At 42.4% G+C, this 26,072-nt stretch overlaps 2 protein-coding genes across 2 annotated transcripts; both read right to left on the bottom strand.

Annotated features, from left to right (window-relative positions):
* Window positions 1-2,941: 2,941 nt before the first annotated feature.
* On the bottom strand, window positions 2,942-22,825 carry LOC141911354 (E3 ubiquitin-protein ligase TRIP12-like). Its single transcript, XM_074802355.1, has 33 exons — window positions 22,672-22,825; window positions 22,214-22,291; window positions 22,037-22,132; window positions 21,859-21,944; window positions 21,215-21,412; window positions 20,936-21,028; window positions 20,415-20,699; window positions 19,787-19,898; window positions 19,637-19,701; window positions 19,501-19,550; window positions 18,888-19,047; window positions 17,810-17,963; window positions 17,141-17,268; window positions 16,705-16,811; window positions 16,499-16,617; window positions 15,054-15,273; window positions 14,827-14,972; window positions 14,354-14,478; window positions 14,066-14,266; window positions 13,282-13,482; window positions 12,085-12,186; window positions 11,242-11,334; window positions 10,627-10,761; window positions 9,478-9,743; window positions 8,609-8,879; window positions 8,373-8,515; window positions 7,635-7,788; window positions 6,980-7,193; window positions 6,227-6,381; window positions 5,342-5,506; window positions 4,519-4,683; window positions 4,022-4,135; window positions 2,942-3,337 (listed from the first exon to the last, which is right to left on the bottom strand). The coding sequence occupies exons 1-33, from the start codon at window positions 22,724-22,726 to the stop codon at window positions 2,942-2,944; spliced, it is 5,052 nt and encodes a 1,683-aa protein (XP_074658456.1). The 5' UTR covers window positions 22,727-22,825.
* Window positions 22,810-25,826, bottom strand: LOC141910592 (uncharacterized). The gene is made up of 4 exons (XM_074801283.1): window positions 25,751-25,826; window positions 25,278-25,419; window positions 23,534-24,522; window positions 22,810-22,832 (listed from the first exon to the last, which is right to left on the bottom strand). The coding sequence occupies exons 2-4, from the start codon at window positions 25,376-25,378 to the stop codon at window positions 22,810-22,812; spliced, it is 1,113 nt and encodes a 370-aa protein (XP_074657384.1). The 5' UTR covers window positions 25,379-25,419; window positions 25,751-25,826.
* Window positions 25,827-26,072: the final 246 nt, after the last annotated feature.

Raw genomic sequence — 26,072 nt, 5'->3', positions numbered from 1 at the left:
CGCGTTCATTTCGACCAGAATACGCTCTACCTATTCCGGAATAGCGAATATACCGGTAGACCTGATAGAAGCGGCCGGTAGAGAGTTTATTATCCGGAATCGCTATTCCTAAACCAGAATACGTATGATCAAAACCTACCTAAGCTGATCTTAGCTGATCTTAGCTGATCTTAGATCTCGTGACAATATCGGAATCCGTAGATTTCCGTTGACACGTGACCGCGAAATCTGACATCTTAATGAACAATTCAATCCACAAGTATATAGACTATTTCTAGACCAATTTCTTATCGATTCAAAAAAAAAAACGTCTCGAAGTTCCACAAAATATCGTCTTACCAAAAACGAATGGACATTTATACGAAAATATCAATAGAACGAATTAGGTAAAACCAACTGAAATGATTCGTACGAGAAAATGTACCATCATATGGCCGTATAACGAACGCAACGTGAATACCACAATTAAGACCGTTCAAAAAAGTCCGTAAACGCAAATTTTGCCGATTTTCCACCCGACCCTACGATAGTTACAGCGTATATGTATATGTAGATACCGGTCGAGCGTTTCTGTACGAATGCTTCTTGAGTATTTTGAGCAATCTATTATTGCCTCAATTCTTCGCTTCGTTTATTATTATTTCGATATTTATTTTCGACTCACACACACACAAAACGAACGATTGTGCCGTGTTTTTTTTTTTACTGTAACGCTCACATACATAGATATATATATATATATATATACGCACACGCACGCACACGCGCACAACGTTCTCGTTATTCATATAGGTAGTTTACAAAACAAGTATTTAGTTTAGATTTTTACACAGGTACATACATCGTAAACGATTAATCATTGTGAATTATAGGTTCCACGAAACCTAGCGAGATAATTTTAATTCTCCAGCCGATCTAACGGATGAAGACCCAACGCCCGGTCGCGCAGTCACGCCTTTACTGAGATTTAGCTAATATAACAATGTATTAAGCCCAGTTATGAAGATTTCGGACCACTTTTGGACTCGAGCCAAGACTGTGAAACTGGCCCCCGAGTCTCAAAGACCAATAGCATTTTGAAAAACGCCAGGAGCTGGCTCCATAGTCGAGACTTAAGTCCAAAATTGGTCTTAAATCTAAAGACTGGTCTTACGTTGTTAGATCGGCTATAGAACTGAGATGGTCTAGAAGTCATGACTACGGAACCAGCCCTAGGGGTCAGTTGCTGAAAAATTGGTTATAAGTAAACCATCGGATACCTTAGTCATAGAGCAGTTGTGTAGGTAAGGGTAAACTCGAATCAACTTTTTGAAGAACAGACCCCCAGGATTGCAGCAAAAACCGGACTATAAAATTCGCCGGCCGAGGCCTCAATGAAACTCCAATCCGAGCCGATTCATGAACCCAGGATCAACTCATTTCAACAATAAACTCGCGTCAAAATAGACTCGAGCGTAACCTTTAAATAGTGCAGTTTGATTTTTTAGTTTTTACGCGTTACAAAACGTACATATATTGATTACAAATGTTTGTTTCTTTTGTAGATTCTTCATCGTAACACGCGTGAATCAGTCTTCATTGTATAACATATGTGTGAATCAGTTAATCGATGAAATTATTTACAAATACAGTGAAGAGAAATGGAAAGGAAAAAAAAAAGATGGCGACAACAAAAAACCTAATAAATGGTTGATCTACCCTCGAATATAAACAACATTCGTTGAAACTTAAGTAAAATAATGACATTCATTACAGGGTAAACGCCCTTCCTTCAGGGCTTTAAAAAAAAACGAAACCACCCCTTCCTGCGGGCGTCGAAGCTCCGGGAAATCAATTTCTGTCGATTCGTTTTTTGCGCGCGTGGATTAAGAGGATACACGCGATATTCCCAGCAGTTGTTTCACGGGGAAAACATCGAAGAGGAAGGTTTTCGAATCTACGTTTATCCGCGATTCTTACATCAAAGCAACGATCAATCTAGAACCTGCGCCCTTCTCGAGATCGCTATTCATTGAAACAGAACTTTATTCTGATTGAAAATAAATTAACGAACACCGGACATTAGACATTAGGTTTATCGGCACACTTTCTCGAAAAGTGATCTTCCACACTTGGCATGTGTTCAGGACTTCACCAGAGATATCTTTATTTGAAAATGAACTACAAACACCAGATATTAGACATTTAATCAGCACATTTTCACAACGCAGTGAATGCCTGAAGGGGTGCAGGTTGCAGATTGTAGATTGACACCTATCAAGCAGAATTCTGACACAAGCAGTCAGCTTTTTATCGGTGATTACAAGTATAAGATGCACACGCGCATAAATTCTCAAACACTGCTTTTACTTCTTTCAATTTCAGCTTTAACTCGCGTAATAATAATTATAATATCTATAATAATAATAATGATTATGTTTTTCGTCCCGTGAAGTAGGTTATTAACTCTTTCCGGTACAGAACGATACCGACACCACCCAGTGATAACGTGGTTGGTCGAGCTGGTCGTACCTACTTCCGTCACTCCATACGAACCCTACAGAGTGAAGAAAATCTTCACTTCTGTCCCGATATTCAACCGGTATACGGTGCTGCCACCTGATTACGAAAAAAGTCAACAGGTGGCGCTTAGCGAAAGAAAAATACAGTACGATTCAATTTTCGATCCTTTGACGATATGGTCCGGAAATCAGCGGACTAACGGCACTAGCTTGGTCCGAAACTCGGAGGAGAAAATCGGCACTAGCCCAGTCCGAAAATCAGAGGATATACCGAACTACCCTGGTCCGGAACTCTCGGGACTCACTTGTTGCGCAGTCCAAAATTCCCGAAGATAAATTTCGACGGCATCTCTCGTGATATCGATAATAATAATAATAATAATACTAATAATAATAATCATAATAATCTTACGATGATAAAATCGACGCATAGATGAATCCTACGAGAGATGGAATGAAAGTTGACCTTCGCGCGCGGCTTGTCGCAGTTTCGCGCGCATCGTCTGCGCGTTCGAGTAGTCGGGCAGTTTCAGATAGTTCACGCACGTCATCACCGACGGCAGGAACATGTCGGCGTTGTCGGGCGGCTCGATGCTCTTGCGCACGATCGTCAACGGCGGGTTCAAGCTCTTGAAGCCGCCGACCGGCAGACGCGGCGAGCCGGTGACGAACTGCAGGAACTCGCGTTGTTCGTTGACGTCGTACGCGGAGAGTACCTCGACGAGGAGTTGAATCGCACGGCTCTCGTGAGTGTAACCGTGGTCCGGACGACAGCTTTCCATCAACACTTTCATGTCCCACGAGTCGGACGTGCTGCCGCAGAATAGCTGTTCCAACTGAAAACAAACCGAAATTATTCGTGTAATTTTAGTCGGTCGACTAAACCTGTTGAATATCTGCTTTTTTTGTTCAAAGATCATGTATTATTATATCTTTCTATTTCCTCTATTTATATGTTTGTATCATAATTTTCTTATTTTGTAGTTAACGGACGTAAAGTTAATAAAAAAGGAGGTCCAGTTAAAGCCCGTGTTACTTTTAGTGTAATTTTTCGGAGGAATGTCGTCTCTGTTTACGACAGAACCCTAGAGATCGGACTACAAGGACGAGGGGCAGAAAATTTTTAACCGCACCAATGATCTTAGAATTATGTTCTTGTTGTAGATTCATCTATCCAGGTTTTAACTAAGAATTGTCTAAGAATTGAGCTCTATCGCCGGTAGTAGCTGATAAGATACCCAGAGTCCAGGACCCTGAGCTAGGACTGGTGTTTGACCCCCACAAGGGACGTAAGATCGCAATCAATACTTGTGTTTATCGATAAAACTCTCAAGTCTACACCCATACGCCATCTATCCTAATAGGCAGTCATTACCGTTGTAGCTGATTTGCTACTATAAGGTTGAAAGTTTGCTACTCAAGGGTTGAATTGAATTTCAAACGGGTGGAAATTCTTGAAGACCATTCACATAAAAATTATCGGTTTTTTCTATAATGAATTTGACCAAATTGCTACTTACCTCATCCGGATAAAAGCAATGTAAATTGCTGGCTGAGAAAACAGATTCAAATCCTTCCATAAACGCTTCGAATTGACGGCTTACACCTTCAACTAATGTCCAATGAGCGACCAGCTAGAACACAAAAATATTCACAAGTTCAATTTGACAGTTTTTTAATACAAAATTTAAGTGAATGAGATTACTATACATCATCATCATCATCATCATCATCGACGGATCCATTGGAGGATTTACTGCCTATTAATATCCGCTTCGATGTCTCGCTTTAAGTTGCCATACGGCAGTAACCCAGCTTTCGCTTGGAAAAACAGCTTTGATTAATCTTGATTAATTTCGCTTTCAAGACACAATTTACCCTTGTTGTACTAGGGCAGGCCTAGTACTAGTAATATACTTGATTACATTCTCAGAAAGTTAAAACATATAAAAACTATTAATTACTCCGATTCATAATTTTTCGAGAATTTCACGATATACGAGCAGGTTTTACGCACCCTCAGATATTCTTCGAGATTGTCGAGTGTAAGTGCTACGTGTTGTCCTCCTTTTTTCAGTTCGATCTGCGGGTATCCGGGCAGCACGAAATCCAGATCTAAATCTTCAATGCTACAACCGTCTAGTCCTAAACTATCCAACGCTAGCTGACGACTTTCGGGAGTCTGAAAGAGAAATACCAATATGAAAAACTTCAAATAACTACCGTTAGTCAAATTGGAGCCTAAAAACTCAAGCTCAACGTTAAATGAAGTAAGTATTAGACCAGCCATTGTGGGATATACAATAGCTGTGCTCATACTATCAATATCAGCCTGGACCCTGCGTCCCCATAAGACAACCAACTTTTGATCATTCACACTTCACAGGCGTTCAGGACTTCACCTGATGAAACATATTTAGTCGGATATGAACTACAAACATCAGACACACTAGACATTTTATCAACTTTCAAAAGTCGATCGTCCACGCTTCACGGAGAATTCGATGCGACGCATTAAATGGTGAATTTCTGAACGGGTTGGAATCACAAGCTGTAGATTAAAGCGTTTGTTTTTGTTTTTTGGCTTTACATCGCTTGGATCTTGGTTTCCCAAGACTAACCCTATTGGATTATTCATTTAACCTCACGCACACTGTAAGCAGCCAGCAGGACTCTAACCAATTTGTCCGTCAGTACTGAGAGTGGATGCAACAGCCTCACGCCTTATCTCACCGAGCTACTGGGGCCGCTTAGTGTTGTTGGGCGGGGTTGTTCCACTCTGCAGATTGAGTGGGGTTGTTGACCTCTGCGCCGTAAGGTCGAGCAGTCGATTCACTTACGTGAGATTTGTCCGAAACGATACGATTTTTCTGTCGTAGAACGTCCTCGAGTTGATTATACGACCGCGCCAGTTCCGGGTCGACGAGGTGCAGGTGATTCGAGTTTAACGTGTTCTCCTGACCGAGGAGCCACATATAGAACACAGGAGACAGTGGTATATCAATCTATAATTAACAAACAACCATCACGAATTCAACACCGGGAATTCACAAAGAGTCACGAATTAAGACTATAGATTCTGACAATGAAATGACTGAAAAGTTACAAAGCATCAAAAAGTTTATTGAAAACTCAGAATGTTCAGATTTGTCAAAACTTCTAAGTTTTTTCATACTGTAAGTAGAAGGCTTTAAGTATAGATACAAACAAGAGGGTGGGCACCCCTAAACAATAAACACTCAATGCTTCCTCCAGAATACTGGATGAAAGAGACTTTAGTTTTCTTATATCGAAGAGTATTTCTTCCTTTTGAAAGGATCTTACTACTTGCGCTCTTTGTCTATAGATAGTGATTGATTGAGTGGCCGATTTTAGAGACTGGTATTATCTTTAACCCAGGGGCTAACTCAATTGAAACTGAATTGGGTTAGCCGCCGGGTTAAAGACCATACCAGTCTATAAAACTGGCCCCTGGACCCAGTTCCACAGTTGTGAGTTAGAGTTAACTCTGAGTTAAAGTTAGTTCATTTTCAATGTTTTAACCCAGGGTCAAATCTTAACTCAGAACTGTGGAACTGGCCCCTGATGTTCAGAAATGACCTTAATTACTGTCAACCATAGGAAAACAACTACCAGTATAAAAGCCTGCGCAATGTGACTTGCGTTCTGGTAGGTTTAGATACTGCATACCGTTAAGTCACAAACTTCGGACGATCAACACTCACCATTCTAGAATCCATCACAGCTTTAGCTAAGAATTTACCCATGAACTTGAATTTAGCTTTGATTTTATTGACGGCGCTCGCCTTCGTATTTCTCGGCAACGGCGCCGGAAACAGACCGCACGGCGAATATATATACATCACATTCTCATCGGGACCTGACCGGAAAAAAAATATATACAATCAGTTAAAATATTTCATCCATAAAATGAAGTAGTATGCGCAGGTATAACTTGACCGATGATGCGATGGAAGAATGAACGAAGTGAAGGTGTTTATGAACGAGGGAGTTGGTCAAGAAGAGCAAGTTGAAAGTTTCGACAGGATTTCAAGCTTAATGAGCAGAACCCTCAGTTCATAATTTAACAATTTAGACAGTTTCGAAGTTTTGACTAACTGAGAATAAACCGTTAAACCATAGACTGTGGTTTTTGCTCATTAACCCTTGATGCTGGGATTAGTTAATCAGTCTATTAACCATTGTAAGCTTAGTTTGCGAGGATTGATTTTTTAAAAATTTGTCAGGTTCAGTTGGCTGCACGAGACAGTGGTATGACTAACGCCATTGTCACAACATTGTGACTTGAAGGGAGGGGGTTAGACCTGAAAATACTGATCCGCACGCAAATGTATATGGGGGGGAGGGGGGGGGATTGTCTGGGATTTTTTGACGTAAAGGTATGTAAAGGAAATCTCCTTCTTGGAAAAGCACGGGTGCACGTTGCAGTACGGATACCGCTGGATACACCGACGAACCTGATGCGTCCGGGAGTTTTATATGCTGTCCTCTGAACAAGTCAAGGTCGGCTCGTTGTAGTTCACGCGATACTAACGAATAGAATTCTAAAGTCGGTCCGAGTCCGGTTCCGACTTCGTTCTCGTATTGTATTTCTAGCAGCGCTTTCGTGTTGTTCATTTCGTCGAGTAGTTTCTCAGCTTGTTTCAGTAAATCAACTCGAGATATCACTTTCTGTTGAATAAAAAAAAAAAAACAATGACACTTTGAACTAGGCTTCGACTTGATGCGAGTTCAACTGTAAATTTGGTTGTAGGCTTGGGCCCTAGACCTGAACATCAGAAAGTCCTAACTCTAAATCTGGTTGTAGGCTTGGACTTAAGAATGTTCAAACTCTAAATGTGGTTCTAAGCTTGAATATGAGAGTCCTTACTTCAAATTTATTTAAATGTTAGATTAGCTATAATTCATGGGTAGACACTAGACCCAAATTTGCAAAGTCCCTGAGTTTTCCAGTTTCTTAGTTTAAAATGTTAGAGTTTTCCAGGTATTTTGGAAAATTTATCGAATTCGTCAAGTTTTTCTAGATTTTTTTCGATTTCCTGACTTTTCCAAGTTTTCCAGGTCAGTGGCGCCACCCTGAATTCCAAACATCCCCCTAAAGTACGTACGTACCTTTCGTTTATCTAAACGAGGAGTGACTCGTTCGCTGTTATCGGTGCTAGTCGTATCCTGACTAGCTTCCTGTAATCTCTGCATAGCTCGATCTCTGTCGAACGACGTCGCGTAAAACAACATCTGACGCGTGTCGAACGGCAACAAAAACGCGCTACAACAAACACGTTGAAATATACATTCGGCGATATCCCACCAGATGGCGTCACTACACAGTAGTCGGTCTTACAGTAGTTAATATTAGTTGTTCATTTTCGATCAATTTTGAATAGGATTTTTAAAGTGTTAATGTTTCGGTATAGTTCCATTGATGATTCATTTCATTTAAACAGGATTCTTACAGGTTTCCCAATTTCATTTTCCATAGCTTTTCCGTACTCAGATTATAAACTTTCCGTACCCCTAAGTTAGACATTGCCCACCTAGAACAGGCAATGTAGGCCCATTCAAAGTAAATGAGTGCCAATTATCAAAACCATTGAAAAATTGATTTCCTAAAGTTTGTCATCAAATAGTAAGACATTTAGGCATATAGCCTAAAATTCATAATAGAATGAAAATTTGAGACCATTTTCTGATTTTCTGTACCTTTTCCAAAGCTATAGAGAAAAAAACCCAAATTTCCATAGCTTTTCCAGGGCCTGGAAAAGATTCCCATTTTCCCGAGACTTTCCAAAACCCCTTAGAACCCTGTTTCGAAGGAGTAACACATCGGCACAATAACACCTATCTACTTACCAGGTAAGAGCCAATTCGCTGAGCCACGACGGCAGATTACCGGTCATTATGACCAACGGATCTTGCAGTTGACGATTGGCTTTAGCCGTCAGTTTACTGCTCAAAAACTCTGAACTCGCTAAAATCGGGCGGTGAGCGTGCGTCTGAAAGTAATCCGGATTAGTCGTAAGAATCAAACCCTTTCCCATCTGTAAACATAATCCGATAACTGATTATAACTTCTATCGGTTACTTACGTCGATGAGACAATCCCAGTGTATATTGAGAGCTTGTAAAACACGCAGTAACGCCAGAACCTGCACGGACGGATCTTTAACCGTCACAACAGCCGGCAGGGTCGCGTGCAAATACGAATCTAACGCGGCAACTATCGGCGGACAAAATCCCTCCGTCCAGAACTCGTCTTTCTTCCCTTTCGAAGGTCGACTCACTTTCCACGCCGATTTCACTTTTTTCGGACTGGTGCCGACGATGGCTTCCTGATCGCATTCAGAAATCGGTCGATACCTGGAATCAGAATCAGAACACAGTGAGATTCTATGTTAAAGATTCAAAAGCAATTGGTACACGTGGAGCTGTGGTGAGAGCACTACTGATATCAATGGATTAGCAGTAGGTATTCAGAGTCTCATGATGTCATCAGGTTTGAATCCCTGCTGAGTGAGGATGTGTCTACTACAGCAGGGGTTTGTACTGTGACAGAGTCTCATGATATCATCAGGTTTGAATCTCTGCTGAGGGAGGATGTGTCTACCTGGGCAGGGGTTTGTACTGTGACAGAGTCTCATGATGCCATCAGGTTTGAATCTCTGCTGAGGGAGGATGTGTCTACCTGGGCAGGGGTTTGTACTGTGACAGAGTCTCATGATGTCATCAGGTTTGAATCCCTGTTGAGGGAGGATGTGTCTACTAGGGCAGGGGTTTGTACTGTGACAGAGTCTCATATAAATGACTAGGTATTTTGACAATTTTCAACGTATCTTAAGATCAAAACCAGATTCACGTTTTACATCTTAAGGCACTCTTGACAGGTCAGCATCAGTAGATGACTCTAAATTGCAGCAGAATTCTTAAGGCAAAACATAATATGCTGTCAGATACTTACCAAATAGTATGAGTTTGAACCCAGATACCGGTATGACCGAGCGGATTCTCGGTATCGGTATCGGTATCAGCTCCGTCGCGTGATTCGGCTAACGGACTGAATTGTTTGATCGCCTGATACACGGTCATGTTATACGGCAACACGTGGTCGCCGATCAGGAACTGTAGTTTATGCCGCGCGGTTCCCTGCGAGATGAACACCGCGGCCATCGTGTCGTCGATATCGTCATCGCTGTTATCATCATCGCTACCTTCATCATCAGCATCCTTTAATAATGATGAATTACACAGGTGTTACTGAATTAATAACCTCTTCAGAATTATAAGGATACACGATATACTCAAGATAAAAACCAACTATCTACAGACTAACAGAATTTAAAAACAAGAATTTATTTATTCAATCTAAAATATATAGAATACACGACATTGTGTATTCTATATATTTTAGATTGAATAAATAAATTCTTGTTTTTAAATTCTTTTAATCTGTAGATAATGGGTTCTTATCTTATTATCCGTTCACCATGTTTGAGTGTGGTTATCGTTCTATGATATACTTCTACCAACTCGAATCAATATGTGCCGGTGATTTTTGTTCAAGTTAGTCAGTAAAATTTAATTCAAGTTTTGTTGTAACAGTTCTAAGATTCGTGTTTGAATAAATACAAAGATGTTTCCACTTTAACGGATTTGATTCAAGAGGTTTCTACTGTATTTCAGGGGTTTTTAACGAGTTACCAAGGTTTCGACCTTGTGGTAAATTGACTCAAAGATCCCTGCGACCAAAGGAAACAGCCTGTGAAGAGTAGACCCCCTTCCCCGTTGTATTATCAACCTCCTTCCCATGTGAAGGGTAGATCCCCTTCGAAAGGGGACGACTAAGTCCCTATACTTTTGAAGTGCAAATCCTGTATTCCAGAGGAGGCTAGATCTCCTGTGATGGGTTGAACCCGTGTGAAAGGTAGATCATCTTCCCCTGTGAATGGATGGACCCCGTCTGCTTCTAGATCCCCGTGATGCGCTGGACCCGTGTGAAGGGTAAATCATCTTCCCCTGTGAATGGATGGACCCCGTCTGCTTCTAGATCCCCGTGATGGGCTGAACCCGTGTGAAGGGTAGATCGTCTGCTCCCGTGGTAGATACGTACCTGTCGAACTCGTCCGTATCCCCTCATGACTAGATATTTCTCGATCGCCTGAACGAGCGCGAGAGGATCTATTTTCACCGGTCCGCCGCGCCATTGACGCAGATTCGTACATTCCGGGTGACGCTGTAAATTGCACTGAAACGGAAAATCCAAATATTAAACTAAATCATCATTGAGCAGCATGGATAAAAGATGAAGCTATTAAACAGGATGCAGCCACTTTCCACCAATTAAACAAATCCCCTGAGTTTCCCATGTGAATACACAAAACCTCCTGAGTGAATTCCTGGACCCAGTTCCACAGTTGTGAGTTAGAGTTAACTCTGAGAGTTAAAGTTAGTTCATTTTCAATGTTTTTAACCCAGAGTCAAATCTTAACTCAGAACTGTGGAACTGGACCGTGAGGTTCAACAATCATTCAAGTTACAAATCATTCATTTTTAATCACGTATTGATAAAGAAACACGAGGTCAATAGTATCATCCAAATTCACCGAGTTTTCCAGGTTTTTGATTTATAAAGTTTGTCGAATTCTATGCGAGTTTCCCCTGATTTTTCTGATTCCTGTCAGCGGCCGCCCGGGCATTGCGGAGGACGGTAAATCAATTACGATACCTTTAACTGATGGGTGTTGAAGAATTTCAGAGCGTTAGAACCGCGACCAGACGACGTAGCACCACTCGGCAAATCATGAACCTTGACCTGGAACTGTGTAATTACAACAAATACTCATTAAAGCCGACTATAAACTGAATAGCTGAATTCATGATTGTCTTCTGGGTAGACTTGTACGTGTGAAGCTGATCTTAAATCCTAACTAAGACTGGACTCATTACGATTGATAAAACACTGTGTTGAAGCTAAGTAGAGAGAATCCGACAATAATCACGGAAAAACAAAGTCCGAAAATGTAACTGAAGCTGGTAGTTTATTCAACGTTTCGACTATATCCTAATAGTCATCTTCAGGAATACTGTATTCCTTGAGCTAGTGTAGTTTATTCAACGTTTCGACTATATCCTAATAGTAATCTTCAGGAATACTGTATTCCTTGAGCTAGTGTAGTTTATTCAACGTTTCGACTATATCCTAATAGTCATCTTCAGGAATACTGTATTCCTTGAGCTAGTGTGGTTTATTCAACGTTTCGACTATATCCTAATAGTCATCTTCAGGAATACTGTATTCCTTGAGCTAGTGTAGTTTATTCAACGTTTCGACTATATTCTTATAGTCATCTTCAGGAATAAATTGAATAAACTACTAGCTTCAGTTACATTTTTGGACTTTGTTTTTTCGTTATTATTGTGGGGTTCTCTCAACTAAGACTGGCCTCAACTTGTTAGATTTTATCAAAATCTACGCATTTATCTAAGTTTTGATAAAATCTAAGCGACGACCGTGCAACTGGCCTCTGGCGAGCGCCACCGATGATTTCATATATCAATTATAAATTACCTGTTCTTGTTGATGAAGACAGAGAATGAGTTTACTGACGAGGGCGGTCATAGGATGATTGACAGTCACGTCGATTTCGTGTAACGCGTTTACGTTAGGAGCCTGCGAAAAAAAACACAAACAAAATCAGACGTTGGGGCACCAGGTTCAATAGTAAAGAGATCGAATATCTTACTTTCGGGTTAGATCATTTGAACAAAACGGCTATCAGACGTTGGGGAACAAGGGTTCAATAGTAAAGAGGTCAAATATCTTACTTTCGGGTTAGATCATTTGAACAAAATGGCTATCAGACGTTGGGGAACAAGGGTTCAATAGTAAAGAGGTCAAATATCTTACTTTCGGGTTGGATCATTTGAACAAAACGGCTATCAGACGTTGGGGAACAAGGGTTCAATAGTAAAGAGGTCAAATATCTTACTTTCGGGTTGGATCATTTGAACAAAACGGCTATCAGACGTTGGGGAACAAGGGTTCAATAGTAAAGAGGTCAAATATTTTGCTTTCGGGTTAGATCATTTGAACAAAACGGCTATCAGACGTTGGGGAACCAAGTTCAATAGTAAAGAGATCAAATATTTTGCTTTCGGGTTAGGTCATTTGAACAAAATGGCTATCAGACATTGGGGAACCAAGTTCAATAGTAAAGAGATCAAATATTTTACTTTCGGGTTAGATCATTTGAACAAAATGGCTATTAGACGTTCAAGAACCAGGTTCAATGGTAAAGAGATCGAATGAAAGCGCTCTGAGCAGCCTGGCTGGATTTGGCGCTATATAAATCGCATTATAATCATGATCATCATTATTATTATTATTATTATTATTACATTTTAGTTTTGGGTTAAATCATTAGAACAAAATTTTATCAGTCAAGAATCAAGAACTCAATCCACTGAATTTGCCTCAAGAGTTAAATCATTTGAAAACGAACTAATCGTAAGTTGAGAATCAAGGTTAACCGATAATTGTCACCTAAAGAGTCCAGAGAATTCAAGTTAAACATTGATCTTATTTTAAGCTAGAGTAAAATTAACTGCTGACAAACACTGTGGCACAGAGTCGTGAGAATTATTTTTGGTCAAGTCATTGAAATTTAAAACTTATTCTAAGCTCGACTCTCAGATACAAGGTCGCGGATTATGAATCGGGTCACAGACGTAACCGGCCACAGATCGGATAAAATACGGAACTTACGGGACAACCGAGGAAGACATGCAGAAATCTACGCAGACGTAATTCCCGCGGCACGGCGGCGGCGCCACCTTCAGGACTGCTCGTCAAATACTGCAGTAATTTACCGACGATGCCGCTGTGAATGATTTCGAACGGCGAAACGTCGCTTTCGCACATGATTTCGCCGATATCGTTCAAACACTGCAGATCTGAACCTTTACTCTGAAAATGAGGAAAACAACATTCAACGGGTTTCTATAACGCGATCGTAACATACCACACATTTACAAAATCCCCGAGCTTTCCATGTTTTAAGACAAGATTCCCTGAGTGAATCTGCTGCAGGTACATGGAGAAATTCCCTGAATAAATCTGCTGTAGGTGAATGGAGAAATGGAGTGAATCTGCTGTAGGTGAATGGAGAGATTCCCTGAGTGAATCTGCTGCAGGTGAATGGATAAATTCCCAGAGTGAATCTGCTGTAGGTGAATGGAGAGATTCCCTGAGTGAATCTACAGCAGGTGAATGGAATCTGCAGCAGAATGGAGAAATTTCTTTGTTTTAAGATGTTGCAATCGATTTATTCTTCATGAATCACGTATCGATACAGAACCCAATGATCAATAGCATACGCCAATTCATGGAGTATTCCAGAATTCCAACAAAATTTATCAGATTCCGGGAGTTTTCACACTGATTCAATTTTCAATCAATTTCAACAGAACAACTGGTAATCAATTTGATGGTGTCAAAGGCTCGAGGCCCTTCAGAGAGTGAAAGTACTGAGTAATGAATGAATACTCACGGGATTATTGAGTTTCTCTGTAGCCTCGCATAGTCTGTTTAAAACACCTAGAGCCGGATGACTGCTACCGGACGTGTCGCTCGTGAAAAACTGCTCCGAAAACTTCAACGCCTGCTCCTTGATCCACGCTTTGATTTTTTCCCGGTTTCCGGACGTGCCTCCCGGCGATTTCGACAGCAACGGCTCTTTGTAAAATGGCGGCTGAAACGAAAAGAACACGAAATCATCAGCGTGTCCGTGATCTCCGCAGAGGGGCACGGTATTCGAAAGGGTTAACGCGGGTGACACTCGTACCTTCGGTAGATGAATACGCTCTGTTAGACTACTAGCGCTAGGTCTGCCCCATCTACTCGGATTCAAGCTCGCCAAGAATGACGTTTTCGAAGAGGCTCCGGGAGATCGGCTATCGCGACCTAGAAAACAACAACAAAACATTAACAGGATGGCAACTTTTATTTGACTTGCTTTTTCCCTAACGTGTAGATTGTTTTCCCTGATTTGATCTGCTAAGAATCCAATCAATCAACACAGTCAAATACGTAAGACATAGACGAAAACTGTTTGATTTTATGCGCGATCTCGCAATTTCAACAAACAGTTCCCTGACATTAAGATTTTTTTAACAAAATTCCCTGAATTTTCTAAAGGAAAGGAAATTCGCTGACTATTCCCTGATTTCCAGTTAAGTTGCCACCCTGTTTTATTAAACACTAGTCCGAGAAGTTCGTCCCTCGTCCGAGGTGACACACGACGACACGTACCTGCAGGACCCTTTCCTTTGCTGCTAGCTCGCGAACTGCTGCCTGATTTCGGTGAGGGCAAATCTAAGAAGCTTTCCTCACGAGCACCTTTACGACCGCTGCCTCGTTTCGGAGGTTTTTTACGTTTCAGGACATCGCTCAATCTCCTGGGGGAAAAAATGGTTTTAATTCTAAAAGCGAAAAGCTGTACGAAATGGCGGATAAAGAGTTAAAACGACGCGACTTACATTTGCGCACTAGCAGCAGTATGATCGGTATCACCACTAGGTGTCGCCAGCGCGCACGAAGACGTCGGAGGAGATATATCCATCGGTTCTCGTTTCTCCGGGCTGCCGCTGGAGGACGACAGACTCTCCTTACTGCTGGACGACGAATGTTGCTGGTCTTTCTGCGGAGTCGGGAAGTGCGTCTCCGGGTCAGCGAGGCGTTGGATCTGATGCATCACGCCTAAACAAATAAACAAACAAACAAACACTCGATGTAAAAACAAACGTAGATAGATAAGTTTTCTCGGACGAAGAAGCAAAATCTGGTGTTCATTGATCAGATGCGGAGATACAAGGAGATATCTCGCAGTGTCAATGGTGGTAGAATAGAACACTAGAGATATCTCTTTTCTATCTCTTCACCTCCCCTTACCGTTCTCTATATCCACTCTCCTCTCCCTCTATATCTCCTATCTCCTCTACATTTCTCTCCCTCTTCAATTCCTACCAATCCCTCTATCATCCTCTCTCCCTCTATCATCCTCTCTCCCTCTATCATCCTCTCTCTCCCATCTCTCTCCCTCTAGATGTCTCCTTTCTCCTCATCCTCCCTCTCCCTCTCCATCCAGATATCTCCTCGCTCTCCCTCTCCCTCCCCCATCTCCCTCTAGATATCTTCTCTCATCAACCTTTCTCTCCCTCTTCAATTCCTACCAATCCCTCTATCATCCTCTCTCCCTCAATCATCCTCTCTCTCCCTCTCCCATCTCTCTTCCTCTAGATGTGTCCTTTCTCCTCATCCTCCCTCTCCCTCTCCATCCAGATATCTCCTCGCTCTCCCTCTCCCTCCCCCATCTCCCTCTAGATATCTTCTCTCATCAACCTTTCTCTCCCTCTTCAATTCCTACCAATCCCTCTATCATCCTCTCTCCCTCAATCATCCTCTCTCTCCCTCTCCCATCTCTCTTCCTCTAGATGTGTCCTTTCTCCTCATCCTCCCTCTCCCTCTCCATCCAGATATCTACTCCTTCTCCCTCTCCCTCCCCCATCTCCCTCTAGATATCTCCTCTCTCCTCATCATCTCTGTCCCTCTCCCTCTCCATCCAGATATCTACTCCTTCTCCCTCTCCCTACCCCATATCCCTCTAGATATCACCTCTCTCCTCATCATCTCTGTCCCTCTCCCTCTCCATCCAGATATCTACTCCTTCTCCCTCTCCCTACCCCATATCCCTCTAGATATCACCTCTCTCCTCATCATCTCTGTCCCTCTCCCTCTCCATCCAGATATCTACTCCTTCTCCCTCTCCCTACCCCATATCCCTCTAGATATCACCTCTCTCCTCATCATCTCTCTCCCTCTCCCTCTCCATCCAGATATCTCCTCCCTCTCCCTCTCCCTACCCCATCTCCCTCTAGATATCACCTCTCTCCTCATCATCTCTCTCCCTCTCCCTCAGACGTACCTTCTCTGCGGAAATAAACGCTGAATACGTCCGGCAGTTTCTCCATGAGGATGAACGCCATTTGTACAGCACCGACGACGACCTTCAGATCCTGTGACGCCATCATCGACGCGATGTGGCTACAACAATCAATCAGTTCATAGTACGATAAGTTAACTCGTTCTCTCCGCGGCGGAGATATTTACGAACGAGCGAAAGTTTCATACCTCGAGACAGCGTGATTTTTGAGGACGTCTTTCAACAACTCCGACGACGAGAAGTATATCGTTCGCAATAAAGCTTGAAGACATTTGTGGCGTACGGCCGGACCCGCCTAGAGAATAATCAACGCGTGACGTTAGATTACGAGGAAATCGTGAATATTCGTAGAGTAGCCGTGTTAACCAGGTTTTAAAGTAAGTAACGAGACGAGTAGTACTGCATAGGTTAACTATTTATTTGACGCACGAGCTTTCGTTTCTAATGAATAGAAGCTTCATGAGGTGAATGAGTGCAGGAGATTGTGGATCCTACGGATTGGTCTTTCCAGAATTTTACGGGGTTTTTTTAAGGAATGTTAAACCTAAATTTTAGGGGTCAATTATCCGAGCTGAGTGCTCCGCTCCAATACGGTGACTGATATCTAAGTAACGCGATGCTTACCGATGAACAATACACCTCGTATAAAACGCCGAACAGCGTTTTAATGAACGCCGACGCCAGGTGTTGATTTTCCTGCAAGACTTCCGCGCGCGAATCGCTCCGGTGTAACCCTGGCAACGCTGTATTCACTGCAACAATGAGAACATCGTCTTCACAGTCAGATATTATCATCATACTGTCTAATGTCTACTTTAATCCGAGAGGACTTCGGGTGGCGTAGTCAGTTTCAGTAGTACATACCGTACCTGATATAGGTCTTAATAGGACCAGAATGGATGGGCAGTTGAACTAAAACATTGATTTTTAACATTTTGTTCTGTAATGAAGGACTACAAGTGTTCTTTAAATGGGGTTTTATCATAGAAAAGTGACACCATTTTCAAATTTAACAATACGTATATTTCCCCTGCCGACCAACTGAAGTTAATCAATGGTCATCCTTAATTATGGTTCATAGGCATGGAAACCTAGGGAACATATTGTTACACATTCAAATTGTGGAGTCACTTTTCCCTTTTCGACCCCATTCAAAGAAGACTTTTTGGCAATCGTTCAATGCATCCAGCCGATGTGCTCTCATAGTTGGAATAGCGCTACAGACGCTCTGATTGCATAGAAAACAAAACATGTTTCGAAATAAAATTTCAAGTCAGTATTAGTTAAATTTACCGTTAGTATTAGAGGCGAGAGGATTAGGTTTACGTTGAACCGGTCGCGACGTTCCCGAATCTTCGTTTATTTGTTGCATAGAGTTGAAGTCTATAGTATACGTACGTCCCATTGTCGATAAACAGACCTCATCTTCACCGGACTGCTGAGCAGCCTGAAAATTATCAATTAAAACGCTCATAAAACCAAGAACATTCATTTAACGTATTTCAATAGTCTCGGTGATAATGTCCGAAAACATTGGAGTTAAAACCCTTAATTTGCTGATCTTAATTTCATAGCAAAACAACATGCAAGTTCTCAAGAGTTGGAATAAGTTCTACCAGGTTTAAACTACATTGTAATTGGGTATGGTCTACATGGCAGGGTTTGTACTGTGGCAGAAGGCACCAACTTTCAATCTGTGTTGGAGAAGTGCTGAGGGGGATGCGTCTAACTAGGGCAGGGGTTTGTACAGTCTCATGATACAACCAGGTTTGAATCCCTGTCGAGGGAGGATGTGTCTACTAGGGCAGGGGTTTGTACTGTGACAGAGTCTCATGATGTCATCAGGTTTGAATCCCTGTTGAGGGAGGATGTGTCTACTAGGGCAGGGATTTGGTACTGTGACAGAGTCTCATGATGTCATCAGGTTTGAATCCCTGTTGAGGGAGGATGTGTCTACTAGGGCAGGGGTTTGTACTGTGACAGATTCTCATGATGCCATCAGGTTTAAATCCCTGTTGAGGGAGGATGTGTCTACTAGGACAGGGGTTTGTACTGTGACAGATTCTCATGATGCCATCAGGTTTAAATCCCTGTTGAGGGAGGATGTGTCTACTAGGACAGGGGTTTGTACTGTGACAGAGTCTCATGATGTCATCAGGTTTGAATCCCTGTTGAGGGAGGATGCGCCTGGCAGGGGTTTGTACTGTGACAGAGTCTCATGATGTCATCAGGTTTGAATCTCTGCTGAGGGAGGATGTGTCTACTAGGGCAGGGGTTTGTACAGTCTCACGATACAACCAGGTTTGAATCCTTGCTGAGGGAGGATGTGTCTACTAGGGCAGGGGTTTTATCGAATGAATGTCATAATTACCTCAATAATCCGATTATCTATGACTGTATACGGATGCCACAGTCCGTGGTCGTCCTTCCATTGCCAGATGACGGCGTCGTTGCTATTTATAGAATTACCTCGTCTGAGAGCCGTATCGATAGCGAACATTCCATCGGTCGGTAGTTTAGGCATCAATTCACTGCAGGGACGAGATAAATACATCTATCAAAACCCGTCAGATCTGACTATGTTACAAGACAGGGTGGCAACTTTTATTTGACTTGCTTTCTCCCTGACTTTTCCCTGACGTGTAGGTTGTTTTCCCCGACTTGATCTGCTTAGAATCCAATCAATTAACACCGTGAAATATGTTAGACATAGAAGGAAGCTGCTTTTACGCGCCACCTCAACAAATTTGCCCGACTTTCCCCTGATTTTTAGCTTCTTTTTTTTAAACAAATCCCAAAACTATTTATTCTCTTTTTTGAAGAAAAGAACATTCACGACTTTCCCCCAATATCTAGGTAAGTGGTCACCCTGCAAGAGAGAAGATATTTATCTTTCTCATCACAACTAGGACTCTAGTAGGTTTACAGCCATAATTGGTATTGAAATAACTATTTGTCGATCGACAATTATTCTAAATTCTTACCAGATCAATGACACAATTTCGTAAAGTTCTTGTGGACTTCGTGGAACGAGCTGTAATGAAATGGACAGACAGTTTGAAGGTTGAATTGAATATTTATATAGATTAAGGGTAGAGGGGGTTATACCATGACACAAACCTCAATTCCTTGTAAACCTTCCTCTGGCGGCCCGACCAACAAATAACACAACGTATCCGCGATATCTGTTAATATCAGCAATAAAATAAGTCGGTCGGTTTAATAAATTTGTTGTGATTTTAAACAGGTTTAGGAAGCGTCGAGACTCACTTTGTTTAAGTAAAACGACCGCCAAATCGGGACAATTCGCGCACATGACGGCCATCATACGTATCGCCATGACGAACGTAACAGTGCTGATAACCGGTGGACTCATTACCAACTAGAAAAAAAAAACATATCGTCTTTTGATTAAACCATGCCTTCAATATTGCTGGGCCCATTGAATTCTCTGCGAGAGGTACGCTCGTTCCGGAGTTGTCCGAGCAAGAATGGGTTGTTATAACGATGAATTGTAATAAGAAAATTTGTAATATATTTTACACGCCAGGTACGCAATAATCTGAGGTAATTGATTGCGGGGTAAAATGGAGTCTACCGCTATACTGGTTATCAATTCTACGGATTTTAGGTTGACAACAGTTGTCCACTTTCAGAGTTCTGGGTTAAGATTTGACTGCAGAGCTTAAGTATTTGAATTAAACTTATTCTAAATCTTTTAAGCGGAACTTATCTGAACTACATGTAAAACTGTGCCAAGTTGCACAGTCATGACTCAAGTCAAAACGGAGTCCTCAACGTTAAGACCGGACTTGAGTTGTTAAATTGACTATAGAAATAAGTTGGTCTCAGACTGGGCTAAAAAATGTCATGAATAAAACGCCGAATTCTCACTCACCAATTGTTGCATGTTGCTCAGCAAACCGTGAGCGGCAATTTCCTTCAGTATTCGTTCGTCGACCTGAAAATTGTCGACCAGTCGCGTGAAACACAAGCAGACGCTCTCGACGGATTTCTTATCCTGATGATTCAGTCGACCGCTGAGCAACGGCAGCGACTCGCGGATGTGCTGGAACTCGTCGGCGTTCATGTTCTGACAACAGTTCGCCGTGACGGCCAGAGCGCATCGCTGCGCGGCGATCGAAAAAAAGTCGAGGTACATCAAACACGCGGCTATTCCACCCTGTAAAAAAAGATTAATAGTAATAATAAATATGGTTGCAAGGCAGCTCCTTTTCCATCTCATTATGTAATGAATCAGCAATGATAAATATGGCCACAAAGCAGCTATATTAGTTTTTTGTCTTCGTTTCTATCCCATGCAGTGATAATGAATACGGCAACAAGGCAGCTATAATGGGAAGTTTTTTCCAGTAACTGCACAACTTTCAATTGGAAGATTTTAGTATGCATACTTACAGCTTGTAAAATAGCTTTACTGTGTCTACGCGACAACATTTCAAGAGCCGTCAAAGCCTGTTCAGCTACATCCATACATTGTATTATTTGCAACTGAAAATAACAAATAAACAACAATATTTACAACAATATCACCTGGGCTAGTTTCATAGACTCGTATTAACTTAAACCCAAGGGCTCACTCGATTCAAATTGAATCTAGTAACCCTTGGGTTAAGAGAAAACAATAGTCTTTAAAGGCTGCAATGCTAGTATGTAGTAAATGCATTTACGGCTGACCTTTTCCAGAAAGACGGGCACGGCCTCTACGACGACGGCTGATGAACGGGGTAACGCTTCCATCATGTAGGTCAACGCGCGACACGCGTGGTTCATCATATCGAAATTATGCTCCATTTGTAACAGCGTGATAAGAGCTGGTACGACTTGTTTAACCGGGAATCCGGCTAATGTATCCTCATTACCCATTACCAGTAACTATAAATACAGTAGACATTTAGAATATCATATCAACGCCAACATTTTCAGCTAAAATCTTTGATTCTAGAAGGGAACTGAAGATTCTAAGTGAACAGCACCCTGGACCCAGTTCCACAGTTAGTTAGTGTTAGATTAGTTAATTTTCAATGAGTTAACTCAGAGTCAAATTTCAACACAGAACTGTGGAACTGGGTCCAGGGTTTTTACTAATAGATCAGCGAATCGAAAATTTCCCGATATTTCCACGACGAAAAATTTTCTGATTGAATCTTAAGATATCGTCAGTGGGGGCTGTTTCATTTCGAGAGGTTCCTTGCGCGAGAACAACACAGGCTTTCCGATGATTCAGAATTCATTGGAATACAACTTTCTAACGAAGAAAATAAATGACCCGGGGATCGCGATTAGCAAGAATTAGATATGTTTGGTTTTTCTTAACGAACCTGACACATTTCGATGACAGCGGTGAGTTGAGTTCCCTCGTCTCCCGATGCTTGTAATCCCTGCATCAACTGTTGAGCTTTACTCACTACACAATAAAAAAACGGTCATCCGATAAACACGCCGTGCTCGCGCAGAAATCTGAACGGTTTTCGAGAATGAAATCGGCAGTTTACTTACTGGCGCCTCCGCTCATCGAACGGTGTAATAACTGATGCATTCGCGGTCCCAGCGCTCCGAATAAATGAGACGGTAAACCTCGCGCTTCCAATAACGCTGCAAACAAATAACACATAATCATAAACTACGTATAATCGCAGCGTCTACGGTGATCAAAAAGTGGAATGCGTATTTTACCTTGCAGTCTACCGACATCCGATTCCTCCGGTTGATCTCCATCCGTCCCAGAAGATGGCGCATTCGCCATATTTGTTCCTGAAATATTTCGATTATCATTAAATGAATCATGAAATGACGACGAAATAGATAGTAAATGATTTACTATCTATTTCGTCATCGAAATTCTATCGCGAAAAGGAGTTTGGGGCATTTCGCTCGAATTGAAGGAGTTTCGAGCACCTTTAAAAGCATTTTAGGAGTTTTTAAGGAATCAAGGAGTTGTAGGGACCCTGATATACCCGCTCCATGCTTACAGCAGATTTTATTTGCCCAAATTTGTGCTGGGGTTTATAGCATTACACAAGGGTTATAATAGGTGTTTATTGGTGTCGAGTTATATTAGGGATATATCAAGGTTTATTGCTGTTATCTCAGGGTTTCATAATCAGTGTTATATCGGGGAGTTAGTAACCTACCTGAAGTAGCAGGCGTATCCTCTCTGTTCGAATTATCGTTGTCTTGTTCAGACATGGCCGACGTAGTGGAGACTTTGAAAGCTCCGCTCGAACGCAGGCCGGTCGTTGGTTGTGCACTACTCGGCACTCCTTGTCTACTCACAGTCGAGGACCGCCTACTTCTACAACAACAAAATCAACAAATATTCATGAATCATTCACCGGTGAATCTAGCTTCCTCGATACAGATTTAAACCCAACCTGCTCCAGTTACAAATCTCACCACCTTACGAGACACAACCTCCCTTAATAGGGATTCGAACCTGATAACATCATGAGAATCTGTCACAGTACAAACTCCTGCCCTAGTAGATACATCCTCCCTAAGCAGGGATTCAAACCTGATGATATCGTGAGACTCTGTCACAGTACAAACTCCTGCCCTAGTGGACACATCCTCCCTCAGCAGGGATTCAAACCTGCTGACATCATGAGAATCTGTCACAGTACAAACTCCTGCCCTAGTAGATACATCCTCCCTCAGCAGGGATTCAAACCTGTTGACATCATGAGAATCTGTCACAGTACAAACCCGTGCCCTAGTAGATACATCATCCCTCAGCAGGGATTCAAACCTGATGGCATACAAACCCCTGTCTTAGTTTAACACCTGTGCCTGTTTATAAACCAGTGCTGGGTTTCATAGATGTGGAGAAAAATAGTCCCTGGGAACATTTTGAAATTTGTTAGTTATAACCATGGTTTCTTATTGTTACTATGGTGGTTGTTACCCAGATTGAGGATTTACCCCTAGGGATAACTTTGATACTCAGCCTATGAAACCGGGCCCAGATGTAACTGGAAGGGATAATTACTAACCTACTACTAGCACAAGATCCCGTGGTGGCTGATCTCTGACTGCGCCTCAAGCTATTCAGCTCAGGCGGCACGTCTACTACAGCAAATCTACGTTTCCTCACAGCCGCTTGCTGCTGCTGTTGCTGCTGCTGTTGTAACTGTCGTTCCGCTTTCAAACGTTTCTTCGGTACGACCGATTTCGAGTCGGCGGCGGTAACCGTTACCGTCGACGATGATTGTTGTTGTAAACCGCTTACGTTAGGCGGTTCGACGATCGCGCGTTTCCGTGCACGCGACGTATTACTACACCCGCACGTCGTACGACCGCTAGTCGTATTCTTACGCGAGCCGCGCTGATACGACGACGATTTCTTCGTCGTCGGCGACGCTGCGTTTGTCGTCGCTATCGACGACTCGTTGTTATTGTTGGCGTTGACTTTCGTCGCCGCGGCGACTACCGACGACGGTAGATCGGCGGCGGCGCGGTTGTTGTTGCGCAAACGGCCGCGCGAATTCGAACGGAGCGTTCTCCGAGGAGGAGAGTCCGACGACTCCGGCGGAGGAGTTATCGTCAACACCGACGATCGTTTGTTCGCCGATTCTAAACTGTTCGATCGACTGCGCTGGGAACGTCGAGTCGGGAACGCGGGAACGGCCGCGCCGTCCGAACTGTTCGAGCGACTCCGCGTCGCGCGCGATGAAACGTTATTGATCTGTAAGTCGACGCTGCTCGAGCGGCTGTCCGAGTTCGCCGCGCCCGCAACGCGTGCCCCGCCGCTAGACGCTGCCGAGGTCGCCGAGCTGCTGCGCGTGCGACGCCTGACCGCGATTACCGGTGGCTCCACCTGCTGTTCGTTTATCGCGAGTAAACTTTCCTTCGTTAAGCTGGACGTGCGCGAACGACTGCGTTGTTCCGGAGTTACCGTTGCGTTGTTAATGTTCGTTTTAATCGATTGTTTGTTGTTAAAATCACCGCAATCGTCGACCGCAGTTTTTAAAACAGCAGCTGCCGACCTGCAACGAAGACAACAAAAAATCATATTTAAACAGCGTCGCAATGGATCGGTCATTCCTGGATATAAACGTTTCTATGCATTTTCTGCATCACTTTCGTATCCCAATTACTGTAGACTCCTCCTAGTATTGTGTATCTCAGTAAACCATTAATTCACTGGTTTTGAAAGCAAATTCGTATCCCATACACTACCTAAACTTAGTAACTGCCTAATTGGGTTAGAAAAAATTCTGGTCCCGATTGTATTGATTTAGGCAGTTTACTGTACAACTTACAAATATTTCCAATTGCCTATTTCTCAAAATTGAAGGATTTTCTGACATAGTGTTCAAATTAAAAGAATTTCAAGCACATTTAAGAGAATTTTCTAGAAGGAATTTTTAAGAAATCAGGGAGTTGTAGGGGCCCTGAAAAAATTGACATTGATATTAAATCTCAATCTAAGAATTGTCAGTTTCCAGGAGCGGGGGACTGGCATTAATTACTAACTGAATTCATTTTCAATCGAGTTTTTGTGAAACTGGGCCCTGGTTTAAGTTAATACCAATCTATAAATCCAGCCCGTCTATTTCATCAGTGGAACAGGACAATTTTTATTTTAAGTTTCATCTTTAATCAATTTCTCAAATAAATTCTTCAATCAGTCAAATAACAAGCTATGAAAACATATCATTACCCGGTAGGCCTTCGAGGCATTGCTTAATTAATGAGGTGAAAGTTCCTAGCTATGCAAGTTACCCTATGTTAATTATACCTTTGTTGTGTTGAGTTGTCACGACTTTTGGTCCCCGATTTTCTTGTTGACCGCCTTAATTTCCCCCCACTCGGGTGTTTAGATTGGTCGGCCATAGGCATCCACCATGCGCTGGCACATGCCAGAGCTTAATTCAATACTGCTGCAAATTAGAAACAAAAACCACAAATCAGAACCGAACAGGTTAAAACCTGTATTTCTAAGTCTAGGCCTCGAATGCTTATCTTTATTCCATTATCGACCCCATTGATAATCATATTACAGTTTTAATCAAGCAGCATTTCGAAAAGCCTTGTTTCTATCGTGGCTCAATTTTTTTTTCGTCGCTTCTGGTTCAGCGTCGAGGGAGAGAAGAGAATGATGTCATGATTTTTTCGTCGACCGTTTCCAGCGAATATCCCGGCTCGTATCGGATTACAGAGGTGTTCGAGAGGACCTGGAAACTTGTTTGAACTGTTCCGAGCGAAACCTACTCGTTTATTCGACGTATTAACAGCGAAATATCGACTTAAATCGGAAAATTTTTCGTCAAATTTTGCCTTTTCTGTGTTCAATGTTGGTTAGGAAATGATTACTGTACTGTTCTCAAGCATACGCGTACTGAAAGATTTCCGACGCGCTACGGACTCCGGGTCCTCACTTGCCAAAGTTTACTCTACAGAGCCCGGCTGACTCCGGGCCTCGCTTACCGCAGTCCTTCTCCGGGGCCTCGCTTACCACAAGTGGTACTGGTCAGTTGACACCCAACTTCGGGTTGACTCCGGTCTTCGCGTGGACTTCGCTTACCTCAGCTTT

The sequence above is a fragment of the Tubulanus polymorphus genome, chromosome 9 (genome assembly GCF_964204645.1).
Source record: "Tubulanus polymorphus chromosome 9, tnTubPoly1.2, whole genome shotgun sequence".
NCBI lineage: Eukaryota > Metazoa > Nemertea > Palaeonemertea > Tubulaniformes > Tubulanidae > Tubulanus > Tubulanus polymorphus.
Note: the sequence above shows the minus strand (reverse complement) of the source record. Positions and strands in the feature narration are given on the sequence as shown.

Coding starts and splice junctions, on each gene's coding strand:
- LOC141910592 (XM_074801283.1), bottom strand. CDS start 25,378: ATGCCTATGGCCGACCAATCTAAACACCCGAGTGGGGGGAAATTAAGG. Junction 24,523..25,277: donor GACAACTCAACACAACAAAG/GTATAATTAACA, acceptor TCTTCGTTGCAG/GTCGGCAGCTGCTGTTTTAA. Junction 22,833..23,533: donor CACGGGATCTTGTGCTAGTA/GTAGGTTAGTAA, acceptor TTGTTGTTGTAG/AAGTAGGCGGTCCTCGACTG.
- LOC141911354 (XM_074802355.1), bottom strand. CDS start 22,726: ATGTCTGAACAAGACAACGATAATTCGAACAGAGAGGATACGCCTGCT. Junction 19,048..19,500: donor GAAATTGTGTCATTGATCTG/GTAAGAATTTAG, acceptor TCGTCCCTGCAG/TGAATTGATGCCTAAACTAC. Junction 4,684..5,341: donor TCGTTTCGGACAAATCTCAC/GTAAGTGAATCG, acceptor TTTCTCTTTCAG/ACTCCCGAAAGTCGTCAGCT.